We start from the raw sequence: 24720 nt of genomic DNA, 5'->3' as shown, positions 1-24720 counted from the left end.
TCCGTTGATTTTTATTTTGTTTCTGCTTTCAGAGAAGGGGTGAGGTCATACAATCAGTGCTATAGACTCAGTACAGTTGACTGAAAGTTCCGTAGAAGTTGAACATTTGGCTTTTTAATTCAAACTATCAGAAGTTTCGAAAGAAGAAAATTAGAGACACACCGGCTTGCAAATAGTTGATATCAACCTGCGCGGCGTATCGCGTCGGCAATAATTTTGTTTTATTACTCAGTGTGACTACCGCATTCACGTACTTGGCCATATCTCAACCACAACATAACATAGCTAAATATTCCCGAATAATTTCTTCTATCTTTGTATGTACTTGAGTTGGTATACACACCGTACTCCAAATGCATACGGACATATACATGAAGCCTGTTTACATTTCTAGAACGTTTTCTGCATAATTTTCGTGCAAAAATTACATCGCCTTGAGGCGTAGCATAGCATCGCAATTAAATTTGAAAATTGTTACAAATTTAGAATATGAGAAGACACCTGCAGTATCATTAGAGTTTTGAAAGCTGCAGCATATTTTCCCTCTCTCAGCTTCGAAAGTCAATCCAAAAATACGAGTATCTCATCTCGCGCAACTTCCGCTCATCAGTGTTAGCAGTAAATGCGAGCAAGTAAGAAATAACCCAAAGGGGATAGAGAACAAGTATAAGAGAGACCAGGAGTAGTAGTAGATCGAAAGAGTTATTTTGCAGAGATTGCGTGTCTCTTTCTTTCTCATTCCTCCTTTGTTTCTCATAGTTGTCATAGTCAGTATCGTCGAGCGTGCGCTTCCTCACTTGACTGTGCCTACGCCGACGCCGCCGCAAACGACAACCGTTGCTCGGAGTCGGCGTAGTCTGGGAGCTAGTGTCTCCCGATCGGGAACGTGAATATACACTAGAGGTATAACAAAAGACGAAGAGACATTGAGACTTGAACGGAAGAGGGAGCAAGAGCAAACTAACAGGGTCGGAGGGAAAAAGAGAATAGTGCAGCAGATCAGCCGCACACTAGAGGAAATCCACGACTATCAAGAGGAAGACGGAATAGTTGAGTGAGGAGTGTGGCCAGCGTTAGATAGGATGCGTGAATCTGGGCGCGGTGTCTCACCACCCTACATTAATAAAAGCATCCACAACAACAATAACCACAACAATAGCAACATCAACAACAATATTGTTACCAAACAGTACAGTCATCATTCTTATATCAAGAATACCTATCTTCTTAGGTTCTCAAAAAGTGATACAGTCAAGCTTTGCCCAATATTATCAAGTTATCTAAACGAAATAAACCAGATTTTTGCTGCTACCAAAATACGGCAGGTTCTTCTACTCTTTCCCGTTGATATCGTGTGGAAGACAAGGCTGAGGCAATTTTTTAAGCAATTGAACATCACTGAATTGTTGTCATTAAGGTGGAAGAGCTGTTAAGAGTTGTGTATTCAATTTCATAAAAAAGTTTTCAATCTTCAAAGTCATTTACAAGAGCAATCGTGTGCTCACCAGCTTCAGCCTGGACTGTTTGAGTTACTCATGTTCATCCCGGATACCTTGAGGAGCTGCATGGTGGAACCGGATGTTTCAACTTATCTACAGGCTCCTTCTGTAGGACAGGTGCTTATTTTTCATTAATTACTTTTTATTTTCATTGTCATAGAATTAGGTAATTTCATTACATCCATCATTACCATTCTGTTCTGTCTATACACTAGATTATTATTAAAATTTATCTTATCTATTATTTATGTACATGCATAAAATGGCCCGCTATTTTATTATTAAATTTTGCTAATCGATGTTTGATTGATGCATCTTACTTAAAAACTGAGAGAGAGAAAGAGAGCACGTGGCCGTACAGAAGTAGATCGCGTGTTGTGGATTCGTGCACGCTAACTGAGCCGAAATTCCAACATTCCACTCTTTTTACGGAATCTATATACTATATATAACTATATATCTATAAATACATATATATATATACATTTGTTTCATTCCATTCTCACTCTATTACTTTACCTATAATCACTTTTCATACCTTTATTTATACTCTAGACTCTAACCAACATATTGCTTAGAATAATTTTCAATCTTCATTTTCGTGTAATTCACCTGAAAGCAGACTGTCGCTAAATAGCCTGAAGCACCCTAAAAATGAAGGAAAAAATGCAGCAATAAATGGTTAGGTAGAGTGTTAAAAGCCTATTGACTGGTGCACTCATGAGGATAATGAGGTTCGTTGTAGCATAACGGTTTTGGAAATGGCTCATTTGAACATTAGAGTAATTCCTATAAGACTGAATGTTTCTTGTTGTTGTTGTGGTGGTATATGGTCAGAGTCTGTACCAAAAATCTCGCTGGTTCTTCTTTTGTGATCCTTTTTTCTTTTAAATGTGTCTATATGCGGTCTATGTGTCCGCGTGCAGACAGATAGGAGAGGAGTTTGGCTATCGATCGTTCTCAGCAGCAGCCGCGTGGTCGCCGTTTCCTCCTCTTTCTCCTCCTTCCTTCCTTCCTTCCTCTTTCTCGTCGTCCTTTTATTTTTCTTCGTAACTTGTCTATATATTGTTGTCCTCTTTACCCTTTTTTTTTCCACTAACCCACGTATACAGCATTACTACGGTCTGACGCGTCGGCATAAAAATCTCTTCAACCCTCCGAAAGTTCTGGCCACGTGACGCGATGCGCGAATGAGAACCGGAAGAGTAGTTATTCTCCTTCTTTTTGCTTTTTGCTTTGACCAACTGGTGGGGGAAGAGTGTCGGTTCGAGGGCAAATCTAGTAAGCTAGGACATGGACTATTAATAAACTGTATTTGGGGGTGCCGTACCTGGCTACCGCGCGTAGCATTTCTCTCTCTTTTTCTCTCCTTCTCTCTCTCTCATTCATATACATATATACGCACACACTCTTTCGACGTCTTTCTCTTTCTAACTCGAGAAGAGCGTCCGGACGAGCGCGCCTCCGGCCGTCCACCGGCGTCTCAGTGTCGCCGCGACGAGCGACGTCGTCTACTACGTTTCTCGTTCCTATTGCAGTCGACCAAGTAATATCTCTCTCTCCTTATCTTCTTATACAGTGAATCGTTAACGTTATCTCATTTTACCAACATACTAACGCTCGTGAATATCGCAGACCCCCTGCCAATTCGCTCTATTTTTCTCTTTTTCTCTTCTCCAATCATCTGTCACACTCTTCCCTGCATAATTTTATTTATATTCTCAATTTATTCTGCGTCAATAAAAAAAAATTCTACGTTTCATCTAGAGATATAAAAAAAAATACTACTTTTATAGGAAGTACCGATTTAACGTACCGATTTTCAACGGTTTGTGCTACGCTCTTCAGTAAAATAACTATATTTTTATTTATACAGTGTACAATAATGACTAAATATTTTCATAATTTTTAATGTATGTTTATACGGTATTGAGATTTAACAAGAAAAAAGTACATATATTTATCCATAAAAATACAATTATTTGAATAAGCAATACAAAAAAGAAAGTGTTAGAATTTATATGAACGACAAAAGTGAAGTTAAATGTTGAATTAAATGTACAATATGTGTTTAATGAGGTGCTAGTGAGTCGTTGGAAAAATAAAAATAAGTACAGATATAAAGTTAGAGTAAATCTTGAATCACAACAAGGAACGTGTGAAAAAGGCGGGAACGCGGGTGCAGATGAGGCCACGATCAACCTGTGTCCAGGAGGTGGAGGAGTATCGGTGTGACCTGCGTTACGGCTATTTTGGGAATCCGTGTTTCTGACAAGCAGACGAACAGAGAAACAGACGGTCGGTTGTGTGCCACAGCGACCCAAGTCCTTACGAATACTCGATGGTTCGTTTTATTTTCTTACTTCTACATTTTCTCGTCTTCTTATTTATTTGCAACCATATTTCAACTGATTGCAAGTTATAAACAATGTCACTTTAAATGTTATCCACCTTTTTTGCCTTTTATTCAATCCAATTCACTATGTAATAAAATATTTGTTCGTTCTATTCTATAAATCAGTCCAATGACCGAATTTCAATTGTAATTGTTCCATAAAATACTATCGCACTTTTTTCCTTTTACATTTCAATTGATTGTCTTCACATACTTATGCTAAATCCACCGTCTTGCCTAGATCTCTTCGTCTGACCAACAAAGACCGCAACTACTAACGGGCCTTGCTCGTGCCCAATGTATGAAATTGTCTCTTTAGAATATATACCTCACATTGATGCTATTTATTTTTACATCAATTTATTTCAATAAATTTTATTTATTTTTCATCTAAATTATCTGCATTGTTATTATTATTATTATTATTTATTTTTACGATAGTCGTTGTTGTTATTATTAGTGTTATTGTTATGATTTGGATATTTATAGAGAATTTATTTTTAAATATCAAGTATGTTACGATGATATTTGAAATAAATGTTTTAGGATGAATTCCATCCGTTTATTGAGGCCCTCTTACCATTTGTGAAGTCTTTCTCCTACACGTGGTTCAACCTACAAGCGGCTAAGAGACGTTACTACAAGAAGCACGAAAAGCGGATGAGCCTCGAAGAAGAGCGTCAGTGTAAAGAAGAACTCCAAGTAAGTGTTTATAAAGATGACAACATGAGTATATTAATAATTGTTTATTTCTTCATCTATTTAGTGTTATTGATATTTTTATTGTCTGGAGTATATAATTTAATATAATATTTTTTGTTATTTTTACTTGATGTTTCTTCACCTTGAATGATTTATTTTCGACCGACCTATTGGTCAACTCTAGCGACTAACCTTGAGAAATGTAATTGGTCGTAAGAGACGAAGCTTATGATTTTAATATTCGAAGGGTGGGTAAATAGAAAGTTGATTGTTGGCTTTTCCGAGATATATATTTGATATAAATTGAATATGGACAAATAAATTTACTGAGGAGAGGAAAAACAGGAAAATGGAGAAACAGCAGGAGGGGTAAATGAAAAAGAGAAAATAAATGATAAAAAGAATAAAAAGATCCAAAACTATTTTTGGCGCTAAACGACGTCGTGACGTTTTGTCGTTCAGTCAGTAGTTCTCATCTCAATTCACGCACACTCTACTTTCTTTACTCTTTCTTCTGTTTTATTTTTGTTTCACGTTCTCTTTTTCAATTAATTGTTTTTGATACCACATTCAGTTGTACATTAATGTCGGTTTTCTTAACAAATTTTTTAATCATTTCAAGAAAATTATTTCTCGTCGGAATATTAATGTTGATAAACTGATAAGTTACATTGTTTTTTTCCTCTCTTCGGTTTCTATACTTGAGTGCTCATTTTCTTCATTTTTCTATTCTATCTTGCACTCGTTGCTTGTAAAATATTTTCCAATTCTTTCTATTCACATAGCAATGATGCTTTCGGTCGATATTTTAATCCCACGATGGTGCTGTATATATGGCAAATGGTGAGAGCTGAATATATCTAAAAAAAAGTAGGGGCAACCAGCGAGTATGTTGTTACATAAAAAACCAAATTTTTTATAGGAATCTTTTTGTTCGCTAATGAATTATGTTATGTTAAGAATAGTTTAAGTAATGGATGGATATGTAGTAGCACTTCTGAAAATGAACTCCAGATTTCTCTTTATTTGAATCGTTTGTTAAAAAAATGATGCAAACAAAAAAAAATATCCCGATTAAGTAAAAGTCAATCATTATGATTTAAATACCTCAAAGTAATCTAGAATAAATAATTTTAGTAATAAAAAAATTTTTATCTATTAATGAGAGTTGATAAAAAAATTTGAAAAAAAAGCATCGTACTAAAAAGAATTGTAGATATTTAAAAGTAAAAATAAAGAGTCGTAAATTTGATTAAGACGGAACAAAAGAGCAGTATTTTAAAAATTATCAAAAAAATAAAATAAAGTACTTGGAGTACACGAGAGGTAAATGGGGCTATTAAACATATATATAACTAACAGGATATCACAGAAAATCAATGCGTCCAATAAAAAATATTTATACATATAAAATGCATACATATCCAAATAAAACGAATAGGAAAGAGTTGGAAAAAAAGATAAAGAAGAATAATATCGAATGTTCGTTCTATTATTTTCAAGTAAAACATTGGAAATGATTGGAAGAGAAAGAAAAAAAAATAAAACATCGCTGCAGATTCTTTCGGACGTTACTTCAAGCGAGAATTTTACCCCTGACACTGGAGGTGCAGGGACACAAGTGGAAAAGCTCCTTTGGAGAATTGACGTGACGGGCGTACAAATCTCGAGATAGACTACTTAAATTCTAACTGGTTGAGTAAAGGAAAAGAAAAATGTACGAATGGCTGAGAAAGAAGGAAGAAAAATACGACGACGTGTTCCAATAAGTACTTTAGACCATGCAAAGACTGACCGTTTCATTTCCCCCTTTGGTCTTTTGGCCTTTTCTTCACTTGCAGAGTTACTAGTAGTTTTAACAGCGCCGAAAGCCATGTGTCCGCGTGTATATACAAGCAGCATGGACCGCGAGTACATGAGAGATGCTTGCATAGGGATAGTAAACGCGGCGAAAGGGAAAAAGAGGGACAACATAAAAGGGGGACAGGAGGGAGGAGGAGTAGACACACGTATAGCGCATACGCCGTCGCGACGGAGGCTGCGGCTACGCGGCGCCTACCAACCACCATCTATAATCTCTATGCGGATATCGATTTTCCACCCTGTATTTCCTAAATTTATGCAAACTAGCAACCCTTTCCATTGCCCCGACCCTCGAACCGCTCTCGGAGACTACTGCCTTCCCGCGGTGTATCTTTCTCTCTCAGTCAGAACGATCGTAGATATATGTATGGATATATACATATAGGTATTCTGTCGGCCCCATTCATCTAACAAGCCCACTCACCCGAAATATCTCGTCCGTGTCCTCCTCATCTACCCTGCTATGATGACGATGGCCCATCGCGGCAAAAACGAACCAGGTGTGAACAATAACGAGATAAAGGACATACTTTTTCCTACCTGTCAATTATTTATTTGATTTATTCCCGTTTATATGTACATTGTTTTATTCATTTCTATTTTATTCCATTTTTTTAACTTCCTTTTGTTTCATTTTTTTTATTTTGTTTTTATTTCGATTCTTCCGTTATTTTGAAACTTATATAACTTTGTGTAAATTGCGAATTTTTTGTCTGTTTATTTATGTGAAAAAATTTGTCAAAATTGTCGAGATTGTATGCGATACCGGAAGCACTTGATCTGGAGAAAGAGACAATGTAAAAGTGGGAGATGATGGGATGAGGTAAAAACGACAATGCGGCGCGACGCGACGCGACTACGTGGCAGCATGAAATGCGTCGTGCTGGTTAGATGAGGGTCAAGGGGGGTAGTGATAGTGTTGGTTGAAAAGAGGAGGTCGGCCGTAACGATTTAAAAACATTGTCGCCCTCATGTTTTCCACGAGGTAAATCCCTATACCAAGCTTGATCTCATACTCTTGGATGTCTCATTTTTTCTCCCTATCTCTTTTATATTGCCTCACTTCGTTGCGCCGAATTTATGCAGATTGGAGCTCTCCTAGTCTACATCACGCTAACGGTCGTATTAGAAATCGATGTATACATAACTTTTACTTAAGGATGAAAAAAGTGTTGGGAAACATGTAACATGTGAATTGAAAATTTAATAGTCTGCTATTATATTGAAGCTTGAAGAAAAAATTCCATTATATCCATCCGTTTCTGATCTTTGCTAACGTACTGGAAATAAGAAATATTGGTCTTTAAGAGTACTTGGACATTTAATTACGTATTAAGGAGATTCTTATTTCGATGGCAAATGGCAGATTGAGATTTTATTTGTCTCATTGTTGGAAAAAGTAATAAAAGCTCATGTTCAAAAATTCAAGTATCACTGATGTTATTTTCAACCATCTAGATTAATAATCATCTTGAAAAAAAAGTTACTCTTCCGAGTAAATTAAAAATCTTAAAGCTAAATAATAAACATTGCGTAATAGTGTCTATAAAATTTCGTACATTTTAAAGTATCATGAAAATGAAAAATACAATGTGGTATTTATGTATATATATATATATATATATTTATGAGTAAGTTTGTTAAAAATACATTCCCTTAGTTTGTAAATTTTCCTGCAATTCATACAGGTACTTTAGACGCAGAAAAAAAAAATGAGGAAAAAAAAAGCTCGAAGCAATTTAGCATGAATAGTCTAGCCATATAAGGATGCTCTCGGAAAGTTGAAAATGTGGCTTTAAAGCTCGTGGTAATTTTTCCCAAACAATTGCCTCCAGGCCTCAAGAACTCGAGCGTGGAAAGAAAAAAAAAGGGGAGAAAAATATATATGTACAAATACATACATATAGAAAAATATATACGACGACGGGACAGAGAGCTAAATAGTCGATCGCAGTCGCGTTATGGAAGGACGAAATGACGTTGGAGAATGGGAATAAGAATGAGAAATAAACATAGAAAAGTCTTTCTAACAAAAGGAAAGGAAAAAAAAAAACGAGTCAGAAGTGTGTCCTCTTTTGCTGTTCTGACTTGTTTTACCCTTTTCACGATCTCCACAATATTTACAGCGTTCTATGCAGACCTCGAAATTGCCTATAAAGAAATCGTGAAATCGCTTTGTTCGCGTCATAACGTAGTAACGTAAGGGGCCTCCACCGCCGGCCATACACTCGGGATCGTTGCCAAATTAATAAATATATTCTCAAGTCGATTCTGCTTCTCAACCCTCACTTGTCTTTTCCATTTTAAATGACCTTACACATTTTTTCCTTGCACATATATTTTATTTATATGCATATCTATATTGTATATACAGTACTCCGAGTATCTGTTAATACATATGTATATATTAAAAATATAGATATATCTTTTCATACCCATTCTGCCCATTATACTTGATGAGCAATTAGGAAGTACGATTTCGGAATAAAAGGACACCGGGATTATATGGCACAGAAACGACAAAACTTGTACCCGAAAAACTAAATCGATATAGGCGCATGGCGTTACATGTCGTTGAGGTATATAGCTATGTAAAGCTAATGTACACATGCATATTCCACACATTTATACGCTAAATCACACTCGCGCATACACGATAAATTTCGTAAAAGAATCCCCGGAAATGACGATAATAAAAAAATCGCTGCTTCATGATGATCCACATCTTGATCCTAATCTTCAGTCTAATTTATTGCAAATATTATACTGCTTTGGTAGAAATTATTTTCAAGTATTTATAATGTTGAGACATTTCGATGTATCGAGACAGATTAGAAGTAATGTTTTCGCCTCGTCAGTTCCATCTGTTTAGGATTTTATCCTTTTCCTTGATAGGGAAGCATCGAATTTCGGATGTATATAAAAAAAACATGCAACTGAGTATTTTCCCTTTACTTGAAGACGTCTCAGATACTCAGAGACTTTGGTGGATCGAGGTAGAAGATAAAAGGTGAGCTACAAGAAAAATAACGGCCGGTATTCATCGAGATTTTCCATTAGAATGCCTTTTGTCAAGTCAAGAAGAAAATCAAGAGGAAGATATAAAAATTCGACGGTTGCAGACGTTTATATTTTAAACTGGAGGGAAATAATTTCAAAAAATATTTCACCTTCCCTATCTGAATTATGATGAGGGATGGTCATATAAATTTTAGATAATTTTAAGCTCAAATAAACTCGATAGTTCGCTATGGATAAGGATGGAAATTTATAGTAATTTTTGCTGAAATAAGTAATATTTACTTTACAGTTCAGTAACGCTATTTGAATTTTTCTATAAAATAGGATAATAAAATTAACTAACTTTTTTTCAATAAATCATATTTATTCAATTGATAAATTTAAATTTTTATTATAAATTTGTCTTTTTAGATATTATAAATAATATCCCTAGAATAATTTGAACCTCTTTTTAGTTTTTAGTAAAAATTCTAATATTTAAGTATTTTTTATTCAAATGCCACTTTGCTTCTCTTAAAGAATAATTTTCACTTCATAATTTTTTTCATGTATAAAATATAAGCTTTCTACATCAACATGAACTATATTCTATCCAACAAACTTCTACCAAATCACAATTTTATTTTAACATCAGATTGAAGTTGATTAATTATTTTCAATGAGAGGGAAATTAATGTAAATTCTTGTGTTCCATGTAAAGTTGATGTGGAAGATGACTTTCATTAATTTTCAACAAGTTTAATGATAACCACTTGATCAAATGAATATGTAAAATTTTTTGTAGTGTCTTTTTCGTCTAGATAGCTATTTTATCTTCTTACAATATTCCAAAATAAATTGGCAGCAGCTGTTGCACATCGCACATTTTGTGTTAGTGTCAAAATCAGTGTCTACAACGAAGTAACGCCATTACTATCAAGAATAAACACTTGCATGCAGATATAGTAATAAGTCTCTTGCTCGAGAATCCACACCTTGTCTCACTCATGCCCAATGTGTAACACATAACTGTACTCGCGTCAACAAAAGTCATATTGAGAAATTCCAAGGAATATTCCACGTCCTCAATTTTTACACGCCAACCTAGTGTCACATTCTGAGTATATCATCGTCATGATCGTCATATATTATTCACTGAAAAACCGACTACTCTTTCTCTCTTCAAAGAAAACTCTTTTTAAGTCAAAGTCATTTCAATTGGCTTTACATACTTGAAATTTATCTATGATCATCAAAGTGTTTCTAATCTCCAATTTGCCTACCTTTTTTCATTTACAACATCTTGAGAAAAAACGTTCTCTGATAAAAAAAAAGTTGTGAAGAGCAATACTTGACTATCATCAATTCTAAAGTAATTGTAAAATTGATTCTTTTGAAAAATCGTGAATAATATTAAAGCAAAGTAACTAAATGTTTTTGGAAATATATTAACCCAATGTTTCAGCAAAGTGGCCATGTTCGGTTATTTACATTAAACCAACGAGGTGCCGCGTGTGATGGTGGCATAATATATATGTTGATCACGCTCAGATAATTTATGATTAAAGTTCATTATTATTTTCAAGTACAAAAACCTCAATAACATTTAAACCAACTATGTATGAATAAGAATATAAAAATAAAACTACCATCTAAACGATAACAGTCCTAATAATTAAGCTACAACTATCATAAAAATATATTTATTGCTTATAACCCAGAGCATCTAAAAGGGTTTTTTTATAAACATTTTTCCATCTCATCTAATTTATAGCATCTTTTATGGTTATTCTATTGAGAAATCAAGTCGTTCTCTAATGTACATTCTACCCCTCGTGGGTGGAAATATCCATAAATAACAATCACTACTTTGAGTAGAGTTGAAATAAGAAGCAAAATGTTTATTTTTCTAACTTATACATAGTCGCATGATTCAGTATGTTCTGTCATGTAAAAATTAGCTTGCATAATTCCATGCAATAATATAGTACCGAAAGATTTGATAAATATTAAGTAGATGACAATAGCATATTTTTCTCCAACAAATATTCATCTTTATAATATGATAATTCTTCCAATATCATGAAAAGAAACATTTTTATGACGTAGTCATTGAGATCACGAAAACAGATAATTTTCAGGATTTTGTATAAAAACCCTGTTGTTTTCACTTCAATTCCCATGAGATAGAATAGTTGAACTCTGCAATGTGTCTGGAGGATATGATTTCTAGCAATAAAAAATGTTATAAAGCAAACTTAAGACCTAATTATATTTTTATGTATCAATTTATTTTATTTTTATTGTTGGAGATGAAATAGATGACTAAAGACTCAACACATGTAAAGGAGGGACGCTGATGTGTGCTTGTGATTTCTTATTTACAATTGCGAAAGACACTTGCGTTGCATACTTGATGATATACATACCAGACTTCTTCTTTACGTTGTCCTTTTTTTCCTTTCCTTCATTTCTCTAGCGTTCCCACGAACTGTAAACAATCCTGAGCTGGAATAGATCGACGTGGCCTGTGAATTCCTTATAGGTACATTTTCAATGTTTACCATGTGAGATTTTCTATTCCATGTGTGACTCGAGTATACCAGCATGAGGAAAAACGACTTATAAAACAAAGTGTGTATGTAAAAAAAGCTGAAAGGGTAGTGGTGGTATGGGGTGAAGGGAGAACGAATGGACGCATGCATTTTATTGAATGCGGAACACGAGTTGAGAGTTTAATCGATGTGATAAATTTTGTTTTTGTTCTCTGTTTCAGAATGAAAAATTGGAGGTGAAACAGAAATGGGCTTCAAGACTTTTGGGAAAACTGCGGAAAGATATTACACAAGAGTACAGGGAGGATTTTGTTTTAAGTATTACGGGGAAAAGGCCGGCCATGTGTGTCCTAAGCAATCCTGATCAGAAGGGCAAAATGCGGAGGATTGACTGTCTTCGACAAGCTGACAAGGTTGGTATATTATTATTTTTTTTTTTTCAATAAAATAAAAGAAACATGCAGTAATTGATCAAGTAAAAAATCTATTAATTCTACTCAGTGTCAATAATTATTCTATTAAAGCAACAAAGTACATTTATCTTCTTGACTTTGATAGGTTTGGCGATTGGACCTGGTAATGGTGATTCTTTTCAAAGCAATTCCGTTGGAATCAACTGATGGAGAACGACTTGAAAAAACAGCTGAATGTGCCCAACCTGGTCTATGTGTCAATCCCTATCACATCAATGTTTCCGTCCGGGAACTGGATCTCTACCTCGCAAACTTTATTACCAGTCACGGTAAGCTACTATCAGCAATGGTAATGCAATTACAAAAAAGCATATCACGCGTATGTTTGTATACATACAAGAACGATGAGTGAAGAGAATATGCAAGAAAATTTTTGTCCCCATCGGATGCCAACGTTCCCTGAGGGTTCATTCATTCGTGTAGAATTCGTTCATTCAACACACATGCTACTAGAACAACGATGAACGAGACGAAGATGAGAGAAAAAGAGAGACAGAGATATTCAAATCAACATTTACTCAGTGCTTGTGCGTGTCTCTTGCCAATTCTCTGTCCCATAATCATCAACAACTTCTCGAGATGTCGGAGAGACTCTAGAATTGTCATTCAATCAATGAACTCGAGTCATTCTCTTTAATCAACACGTATTTTTTTTTATTTCTTGCTTCACAACACTTTCAGTGTGCTTATTAAATAACTCCAATACGTTAGATAATTTATTTTACTGAAATTAACTAATTAGCCAGTCTGCTAGTGAATTTAATAATCGGTATTATTCGGCAGCTTTATAATTAATGATATCACATGGTGATGACATGAAAGAGTAATGGAGCTAATGTATATAATTATGTCAATATTGGGATGCTAAGCAAATTAATAACAAAAAGAGGTAGGAAGAAATAAATAGCAAATGAAAAAAGTGTCAGTGCCAAAGCATGGGGTAGGTTAGGCATCATGTCTCTTTACGGTCGCTTGACTCTTCCGTTCTTATTGAACACTCAAAGGAAAAAACTTTGAAACTTTTATTGCTCAAACGATTTTCTTTTATTCCCCTTCCTGAGAATTGTATTTGGGTGATGTTCTGTCGGTGTTCCACATTCAATTCCAACTTTTTCCGACCAAACTATTTTCCGAAGTCCATTGAGTGTCACACTTGGTCTTTTTCACTTATCAGTAATATGTGTTATACACTCATTGTCAGTTATATACTTTTGTCAGGTTTTTTTTCAATCCATCATCAAAATTCATCAAATTATTCATTAGAATTTTTTTTCTCATCAATTCTATCAATTTTTGTTTCTCAAACAGATGCTGAGAAACTTTACAGACAAATTTTTCTAGTTTTCTGGGTAATATGTAATGAAAAGGATAATGAAGGAAATGTGAGAAAGAGCTCTTATGGTTTTAAAAGATAAAACAGTCAGTAACTAGTCGTAGTTCGTTAAGAAAAGATGCTTTAAAATGGCCCGTCAATTTCTAGAAGCACCAGTCTCAAGCGTTGTAGTCTACATCACACTCTCATCAACATTTACCACTACCACAGCTACAAATGCTTAGCTCCCTTCTACATATATACTAACCAGCAGCGTCGTTTTACTTACGCAACTGCTACCTCGGCGATATTTAGCTTGCTAGGTGAATCCACAACGACTAAAACTATTCCACGGATTTGAAGACCGCACTGAAAACCGTGGCGAGTTTCAAACTCTATTCAACATTTTCTCAAAATACATCTATAAATATTCATCACATATATCTATATATTTAAACATACATCTTTTATAAAAATGTCCCCAAAGTCTATTTGCTTTGTTAATCGTTATAAATTACTTCAATGTTTTTTTTCCTACTCTAATCACCCTCTTAAGAATAAAATGTATTATTTTTAGCTAACTAAATATTTAGAACAATAATATTCATTACAGTCACATTCAGAAGTCTAACTTTAAAATTATTAAATTAAAAAAATTTTCGAAAATTGTTGTAAATATTTCTAATTGATTTCCCAAAATCATTTATTTGTTATTAATCACTTGTAAATAAATGACAAGCTTTTATTAACAATTTTTAAAATTTTCAGAAGTTTTAAACGGGATTTGTAATGCGAGTAAAGAAGAGGAAAGGCGGCGAAAAGGTAAAAATATTATGCAACATTGATTTAGTGCATTTGGTGGTGTTAAAAAAATAATAATGAATCCTATTAAAAAAATACCTGAATCAATAATACTAGGAATATTAAAAAATATAAAGTAATATATTGAAAAATATTTATTTCGTTGGATTTGTTCTCAGGTGGAGGTTACCATGAACTCTATAATGGTGTCGTCTGCAATGACACAATCCTCGCGACCGGTGTCTTCAGCTCCAAAGAGCTATGGATGCTTTCAAAAGGTACAATTCTGACCAAGGGTAGCTCTCATTCTATCATCAAATATGTCTAAACAAAATAAACATATTAAGCAATCATATAAAATATTCCAAAAAGTCACAATGATTAATTGGTTTCACTTGAAAAACACTCGCGTTTTTGAAGGATGCTTTCGAAAGGTAATATCATTTATTATATAAAAATAAAATCAGTCTAAATACCTTTTGAAAGTATCCTCGGTGAATTTCAATAAATAACATGAAAAATACTGACTTAAAATTTCTCAAAGACCAAGCGTGAAATTTACAGGCCGCATGTACATATATTAGTACACATGCAATCTGGTGGTAGTATTTATAGAAGGGAACAATACTTATGAAAGACGGCTAAGTATCATGAAAATTTAATTATACTCATTTTCGCTGTATTTTAAAATATCTCTTTCAAGACTCTTGTGATATAATTCATCATTATCCTATATCTACTTGTCTGTCTTTTAATTATTTATCTATTTAGTCGTCTAGTTCATGAGTTTAATTTAACAAAGAATCAAATATTTATCTCATCTTTTATTGTACCAAAGAAAAGTGGATAAAAACATTTGTGAGTGTTATAAAAAATGATAAAAAATATAAATACATTCGGCGTGCAAATATAAAAGCATATATGTAAGTGAATAATCAGGTAGAAAGAGAAATATAATGCGACGTAATGCATGTGTCTGGTTTCAGCATCCATACTGCATGACCTCAGCGACATGCAGCCTCAAATAAACGCGATCAAAATAGAGCACCCGCCGTACTACTGCAGCAGCTATACCCCTCCTTCCGCAGCATCCGCCGCGGATCACTCTCAACCTGCGGCTAGCTTCAGTAAGTTTTTTTTTCTATTTAATAATTTAAGTATCGCATTTATTTGCTAAATATTTCAATCTGTTAATAGGAGAATGCAATGAACCATCATAAAACATATATGATTTGATGTATGAAAAATATCCAAGCACATGTACTTTGTAATTGGTGTTTTTTTTATAGGCCCACCGCCTGTACATCAGCTTATAAGGAACGACAAGACTGAAAAAGCACCTACAGTTTCGGCATCAAGTGCCCCTAGTTTCTCTCCTGTACTTAGACCTGAAGATAGCCACCGTGGTATTGACTCTCCTCATTCGCAAACAGGTATACTGAAATATGAATTTTATTATGATATATATATATATTTATATAGAGTGTTGGATTAATTTTATTTATTAGTATTGTGTATATATATAAATTATTCAAATATATATTTACATATTTTTATATAAGCTGTAAGCTAAAATATTTGCTCTCTCGTAAGATGTGCAGTTATTCGTCGTGAACTACAATAAATAAATTAATGAGTTGGTTTTGAGCGACGCAAGATATATGTTAACAATAAATTTTTATTCTTTTTAATAATAATCAAGTAATATGACACTAATAACGATGCCGCTGCGTTAACTCATCGCCTTTTTTTACACCTAACACAATTAATGTACCATTTATTTCTCACCGGAGTTTTGTTCTTTTCTTTTTTCTATTATTTTTATCATGAGTTATCAACAATACAAATCTATCGATTAATTATAATATCATTGCAACAATATATCTAAAATCATTAATAAATTTATATTTAATAATTAAAAAATTAATATTTTAAATAAAAATGATTGATTTTTTAAATCAATAAATACCAAATGATTGAAGTAAAAATAATAATTTCACTGAAAATAAATTGTTACTAATTTATATTGGTGAAAAGAGTAACGAAGTTTTTAATTAATAGTAAAAATACTTCATAAAGTTGAAATCAGTAGACTTGTATTGTTAAAAAATAATTTTACCTTTTAATTGCTCTTAGTTAAGTTGAATTTACTTTAATCTCCATCTTCTCTAATACTGAACCTTATATTTAACCCCTTTCTCACTCTTTCACTCTCTTGATTTTTATTCAAGTCTCAACTATATGTTAACAATGTCCAGTGTGCGATAAACCCATTTCTGAGCTGACTCGGGCATCGTTGAAAGTTTCGCCAACATAAATAATGTGCTATTAAGACTTTTATAATGACATTATCTTAATAAATATTTAAGTGAATCAATAATAATATAATAGTAAAAAGTAAAAAAAAATGATATTAAAATTGTAAATACTTTTTATTATAAACATAAGCAAGCAGGATTGACAAGTTCATTGGATGCCGAATCTAGATATTGAAAGATCAAATAATGAAGAAATACTAAAAGAAAAGAGAGAGAGAGAGAGGGAGTCACTAATCGTGGATTACGCGTGATCTCTGTTTCAGTATGAGCCCGAGCATTGAGAGACGCTCGCTAACTCGACCAAAAGGTACATTGTGATATGGTTATGATGTTATATCTATCTACCTATGCGACATGTACACGTATTTTTCGTAGACGTATGTGCGCACGGCTATATAAAGAACGTTAATTATACGTCTCTATCATTACATTATATATTATATATTTTATTATATATACTTACTTTCTTCCGAAAATATTGAACGTGCGTTCCGTTATTCCTCCACATTATTGTAAATACGTGTTTTGCATATGTATATATCTTTCATTTTTACATTCTGTTTCTTTCGTTTACTCCCTAAAAAATCTAGTGAATGAACATACTGTGTGGTGGGCTAAAAGACTTATATCTTCTAAGAGATCAAAATTCGCACTTGAAATTGTCATTGTTTTTTATCTGTTGTTATTTGTATATATTAAGTTGATACGTATTTTCTATTCAGGTGTAATTGTAATCTACCACCACTTGTATGAATATCTATGATTGTAAAACAAAATTACCTGTTTTATACATTGCTGTCACATCAAGCCTTCTCATTATTATTTATTTAATGCCGTACACTTATTATTCTCACATTATATGTTTTCACTGTATTACTCGCTTGATCGTATGTATATACATCTACATGTATATATGTACACATTCACCATTTTTTGTAGCACACATATTTTGTTGTGTGAAGTTTATACATTATTTCATAGGTTCATATATAAATATTAATATCCAAAAAAAAAAAAAAATACCAGGCATATTTCAATTTTTTTCTTCTCACGTAATTCTACTTCTTCTACTACCACTTCTTCTTCTTCTTCTTTTATAATTGTTATTATTAAATGCACTTTCTTCTGTATCTCTTTTATTTAACAACTTTAAATGTTCTTTCTCCTCCCTTCTACATAGCTACATATCCACTCATGAAATTGGCTTGCAAAGTTAGACAATTGCTTGTATAATGTTATATCCACTGTGTGTATATATATATATATATAATTATGTCTGTTCTTATTATGTACCTATATAATATCTAAAGTATTTGGTACTTGTTTCATCTCGTCACCATGTGCAAGTATAGATAAGAGTATAAATGGTTGAAGAAGTTTAATTAATCCTCGCTCATTTTCTCCCTTATCGTTGTTATTATCATCTAATCGTTTAATCTACATTTATTTTCATGCTGGTTATTTCCTAAGAAGAATTATTTTTCAAGTTTTTCGTACGTTTTAATATGCCATATTTTATGGACAAAAAGCACTCTAGGTATTAGTCTCATCAACATTAACATCGATTACCTTATCAAGCATCTTACATATCAACATATCAGTTATTTATTTATCATTTTTTAATATCGATTAGTTTATCAATTGCATACCATTTATTTGGCAGTGCTCTGTCATTATTTATTATGTTATATATGTGCTGAAATGATAGCCTGCATCGTTAATATATGTGCACGATTGTTTAGCGATGCTGTGTTATTTTACTTTATTACTTTTTTGGTTAATGGGTTTTACACTGCGACTGGAGCATAGAATTGACACAAGCTTTATCTAGATTGTTAGTATTATGCTGTGAGGGAAATCGATTTTTTCAAAATTTAGAATTCCATCATTTATTTATTTTAGCAATTTATTTTTTACTATCAACTTATTATTATTATTTTTAACGATAAAATATTTTATTTAGTAATTAATTCGCACCAGTATTTTGCATTATTTAATTATTTTTTTAATTAACAGTAATTAATTAGCACGTAGTCAACAATTGATAAATTTTATTAAATTATTTTAATCATTAAACTAATTTTTTGTTGCATATAAAATATATTACACATATATTATATATTACACAAATTGTTTTTAAAACATAAATAATATTTAAAAACAAAATAAAATAACGTAAGTACGTAAATAGTTGTGCGATATATATCTATCACATTATTTTTATTATTTGTTTGTTTTTTTTTGTATTCTTTTCACAAAAGGTAATTTTGAAATGAATCACTGACTTAAAATTTATTCACAACCAAAAGCTTATGCAATGTGAATATTGATACCCTATTATATAAAAATGCAACAAAGCATGTTAATAAATCTGAACATAGATATATATATAATGAATTCTTGAATGCATTATTATTATTACACTACTGTCGTCAATATGTCACGTTACTTCTGTTACTGTCATTATTAGATTACTTATTTATTCGATTTTATTCATCTCTATCAATATACTGCCCTCCGAAGCATACTTACTATATCTATATACTCTTGAAAACTCAATATGTAGATACATCAAGTATATTTCGGCGGGTAGTATATACAGCCAATGCTCTGGGTATGTCGTATGCTGGATGGAATTTAATCATTTCTACTGAATTTTAAAATAATGATCTAAAAGTTTGAAAACCCCCTCCAATTAATTGTTAATTATAATATGAATTATAACATCACATTTATCTCTCACATGAATTTGTCTATTAAATTCACCTGTATATATCCAAAAAAAAAAAACCTTCATTATTTATCATTTCTACTTGCAGTATTTACTTAGATGAATTTGAAACCTATGCGGATGAATTCCTCGACACCGTTCGGTTTTATTTCGTAAGCACAAATTGATCGATTACTGAACGGTTTCAACGAATTCACCTTTTATATACTATGTACATACCTCTGTTGTGATGTTGGTGTTGTTTACTATCCATATACATGCTGATCGTATACATATATAATGTTCAAGTATCCGTAATATACGTATATGTTCTGTATACTATATAATAACTATATACACTTGTTACATGTCTATAACCATTGTTGATGTTGTTTTTATTAATGTCTATTATGTGTTGTTTAATCGTTGTTATTATTAATGGTTAATGTTTTCATAACGCTATATATATTGACCATATATTGAGTGTTATGTTTGGATGTGTGTGGAGACATGGATATTTTAAATAAGGTCAAGCAAGGGTTTTTTATTCAAATGATGATTGAACTTTGAGAAAAATTTTATTTCCTATTAAATAAATATGTTCATGACTTTTTGACTTTTTTATTCAACATTATTTTGGTATATAATAATTAAAAAAATATTTATTTAGTTGAAATAAATTTTTTTCTCAATGTATAAGAGCGTATGCAGTTGATTTTCACTGGAGATGTTATTTTAAAAATGTAATTTTTCAAATCAAATAGTTCTTTTTTTTTCTAAATTAAAAAATGGGGGAAAAAACTTAGATATTAAGAAAGAATAAAAATAATCCATCCTCGAGTATTCATGAAGGAATCTATTTCAATCTCGACATGTAAAAAATGTTAAATTAAACTGGAGAGCTTCATTCTCATGGAAGAACTTCTGTAATCACTATTGAGTATGTGGACCTAGGAGCATTACCACCTGAGTAGGGAAAAGTAAGCGAAGCGCTGGTTTTAGAATTCACTTAGCGTATGGCTTCGATCTCAGACTCTTAGTGAAAATCCACTGTATACGTATTTCAAATCCTTTGTCGTCTTTTATATATACATATAAACATAGTATATGAACTATGTAGTACATGGTGTATATATGTATATATAAAACAATGTACGTACATGTATTACAATCATATCAACTGACGCAACCCTTGATACGCATCACCATTATACATTTGTACATACGATTCAGCAGATTATTTGAGCCGTGTTATGCAGAAACTAATCTAGCAAGTTGATCAATACTCAATTCACGAAAAGTTACTTTCAAACTTTGTACATAGATGTTGATACAAAAGTCAGCTACTTCCACTTTTTATTCTGGATTTTTTAGTGCAATGTGCATTCACTTATTTTCGCATAATACGGTTCATTTTGACTTCCCGTCGCACTTTTTCTTTGCATCGTATATAAAACTTGTGACGTGATGTACGTGCAGACATGTATACATATGACTTTGCAGCCAGTCAGTCAGTCATATAAATATCAGACTCATGCTTCTATTCTTCGCGAAAACCTTATAAAAACAAAATTACTTTTTAACCATTTCACAACTTCTTCTCATTATGAATCCTCTCTAGTCCTGACAATAAAGGCTACATTCATGACTTTTTATTCATTTCCCCATCTTCTTCTTCTCCTTCTCTCGATCTCTTCTTTTCTCCTTGTTGTTATCAGCATAACCACTGCTACTACCACGACCCTCTGGAAAATTCACTTGATGAATAAATGATGTTGGTGTACTAAACAATCATAAAGTCTATTGATTAATAATAATTCACAAGAGGGGAGTGGATAAGCAGCTTTCCTCCAGAAATGTAATGTAATGTTTATCGATTTTAATGATAGTCAATTGTGTTTCAGGTCTACATTCACCACATGAAGGTTTAGCTGGTGGTTCAAGTCAAACCGGAAGTATGTCCGGCCTTGCCTATTACCAACCTGAACATCCAGTCTCAAGCGGAGTTGTCAAGTACCCAGAGAACGGTCACGACACACTCTCGGATTTTGTCACGTTTGTCTGTCAAGAGGCTGAAAACACTCAGCAATTACCCCAGGTACCTCTCGGGTTGATCAACTCGACTATTTATGTGTTTCTTCGTGTTCCAATCACTCTGGGATGATAAAATTTTCCTCATTTTCTTTAATATTTATTTTCATCATTATAAAGTATTAAAGAATTTTTCAAATATTGATTCAACTAACAATAATTACTTGAATCCAACGGTTAAATCATTGCTCTTAGCTTCAAAAATGTTGGAGTGAAATATTAAATTGGGTAAAGAAGTAATATAAATTCTAATAATGATACTGAAGACAGTAAAAAAAAAGCCCAGAGTGAATGGACATAGCAACACATATGAAGTTGATGATCGGTTGTATGTGAATTTTCCAGGCTCAATTAACTGGTCAACGTGCGGGTGTACAAAAGTTCTCACAGTATTATCCGAGTTCAATGCTACCCCCTCCACCACCAGCACCAATGGCGAGGCCAGTGGCGATAATTCGTTCAACCGGCGAATTAAGTGCTACGGGATCAGGATCACCACCGACGTCCTCAACGTCACCGACAGATCCAACAGACCTCAATGGTACAAACCAAGACCAACAAATGCAGGTCGCTGCTGCAGCCGCTGCGGTTGTTGGTGTGACTGGTGCTAATTGTCAAAATACAATTGATGCTGGACGAAAAAGTCCTACGAGGATTTTTGTCACGGCACCACATAGCAGAGAGTATACCTTCGCCCATTTTCACTCACAGCCTGGACAGGTGAGGGCACATCTCGAGCTTTGACAAATGGAAAAGTTTAAATGGTCTGATAATATTTAGTCATTTAGATTGTACATATTTATTATTTCCTAATGTTTATCATATTTTTATTTATTTTTTTACACAGCAAATATTTACCTACCCCACCATCAGTTCAATGTCTGGAGTAATTTCACCTACAAATCTTTCACTATTTTCATCACCGGTCGCTGTTACAAGACCAGTTGCTACTCAAAGATCAGTTGCTAATGTTCCACCTCGCTGGAACACCGCATCGTTTATTAATCTGGAGGATGATTACAATATGATTGCTCCAATTATTTCTAGTACACCCGGAGAACCACCCTCTAGTATAGACGAAGGTGAGTGACTTCCTTGAAAAATTATTTCGCATCTGTATGAATTTATTTAATTATTAAAATCAAAAATATCTATATCTGTTATTTTATTACTTGTGAATCACTTTATAGAATTAAGAATCAGTTTGCTATTTGCAGAACGATACTTTCAATCCGTGCACACGAGTAATGTCGTGGACAAAAGCGGGTCCGGGAGTTTGATGGGCAACGAACTTGGTGTTAATCAAGATCCATCTGCACATCATCAACAGCAACAGCAGCAGCAACAACAACAGCATCAACACCAACAACAACAGCAACAGCAACAGCAACAACACCAACAACAATCACACTCACAACAAAATCAACATCAACAAATACAGGAAAAAAATGAAAGACCTAAATCTCCTCCGTGACCTTTAGAAAATCGTTGCGCACATCACGAAGGACCTACCTCGCCAATAGGGTCATCACTCGTGGCTTTTTTTATGCGAGTTTCGTAATGCCAATTGAAATTTAATCGCTGATTTGTTTAATCCAGCGATTTGATACTGATATCTGTATGCTCAACTTTTTCCCTCTTCTTTTCTTCATCTACTATTGTTATTATTATTATCGTTAAAAAATTGAATATTTTATTGAAACAATATTCACAAACTGTTTCCCGTCAAAAGGTCTTAACCCTCTGCCACTAGTCGTAGGTCTTCCAAAAATTGTCCGCGCCATGTGCTTCCCGGGTGTGTTGAAGAAAGAAATTCAAATATACACGAACTTATAAAAAAAAAATTATAATAGATTAATAAACAAATAAACTATTAAAGAATATAGTAGTAATGAAAGAATTATGCCTTTCTGATTAAATATTTGTTACTTAGATGGCCTCAAAAGAAAACAAAGATAATAAAATGGCTGAATGCCTCGAGATAGTTTGTAATGCAAATAAATTATGTACGTAGTTTGTATAATAACGATAAATCGAAGTAATTGGTGTTTTTTTATAAAAGAATACCAAAAGATAAACATAATTTTTCAAAACGTGATGTATTTTAGCGTTAAAATGATACGCAAATTGTAAATTAAGTAACTTTAGAGGAATGTCCAATACCTCATTGAAGTTACATTTTATGATTACTGATATTATTATTACCATGATTGTTATTATTTTTATTTTTATTAATATTATCATTTCTATTGTCATTGTTATTATTATTATTTCTTTATTATCTCTTTCTCTCTTTCTCTCTCGATATAATCATCAATTGTTATTATAATTAATTTACGGCAGTTAATTACGTCTTGCTCAGAATAGTGCTTATAACTAGCACTTGTGAAAACTATAGTCCCGAAGCTATTAGACTTTAAAACCATTGAAAAAAAGAAATACGTTAAGATAATGCGAAAATATAACTTTGTAGCTATAAAATAAAAATATGAAAAAAAGTATGAGAGCAAAATTGAGCAATTAAGAGCGTTAGTAGAGTGATATTTGTATAAAAGATTCAACAAAAAAAAATGTAACGAATAATTTGTCTACTCATATTATAAGCAATAACAATTATTAAAATTATAAAATTGATAGTGAGTAAGTAATGATTGCGAATGAACATTATATTCTGCTTAGAGTAATTGATTGAGATAATTAGTAAACCAAGTAAACCGATAGAGGAAAAGGAAAAGAAAATGAAATTTTCTTGTTGATCTATTACGCTTATTGGCTTTTGTAAAATTGATTAGTGAGATCTGCACAATGCAAACATGAAATTAAACAAAAGATAAAAATTATGGTGAAAGTATAAACGTATAATTATTGCAAATAGAAGTGTCCAGTTATATATGGATTGCATTATGCAAGAGACATTTATGTTGTATAAAAAGAACAGTCATATGCTCTACTGTGGATTTTATTTCTCAAGTGCTCGAATTAAAAGAGTCAAAGACAATTA

General features: G+C 32.8%; 1 protein-coding gene across 6 annotated transcripts; it reads left to right on the top strand.

Moving 5' to 3' along the window:
* The first annotated feature begins 44 nt into the window (after positions 1–44).
* LOC118068330 (nuclear factor 1 B-type-like) lies at positions 45–24424 on the top strand. Of its 6 annotated transcripts, none has more exons than XM_035085641.1 (12): positions 45–1616; positions 4441–4596; positions 12236–12427; positions 12573–12756; positions 14568–14621; positions 14780–14878; positions 15587–15727; positions 15890–16033; positions 21533–21726; positions 22065–22439; positions 22567–22801; positions 22923–23143. In XM_035085641.1, exons 1-12 carry the CDS (start codon positions 1536–1538, stop codon positions 22997–22999), a joined length of 1932 nt encoding a protein of 643 aa, XP_034941532.1. In that variant the 5' UTR covers positions 45–1535; the 3' UTR covers positions 23000–23143. The 6 variants fall into 6 exon arrangements, with proteins under 6 accessions (XP_034941532.1, XP_034941528.1, XP_034941529.1 ...); XM_035085637.1 differs by having other exon boundaries at positions 46–1616; positions 22101–22439; positions 22937–24424; XM_035085636.1 differs by having other exon boundaries at positions 47–1616; positions 22937–24424.
* The last annotated feature ends 296 nt before the right edge of the window (positions 24425–24720 follow it).

This window comes from Chelonus insularis, unplaced genomic scaffold (assembly GCF_013357705.1).
Source record: "Chelonus insularis isolate UGA/USDA-ARS -01 unplaced genomic scaffold, ASM1335770v1 contig_3_pilon, whole genome shotgun sequence".
Classification (NCBI taxonomy): domain Eukaryota; kingdom Metazoa; phylum Arthropoda; class Insecta; order Hymenoptera; family Braconidae; genus Chelonus; species Chelonus insularis.
This window is presented reverse-complemented; position numbering and strand designations above follow the sequence as displayed.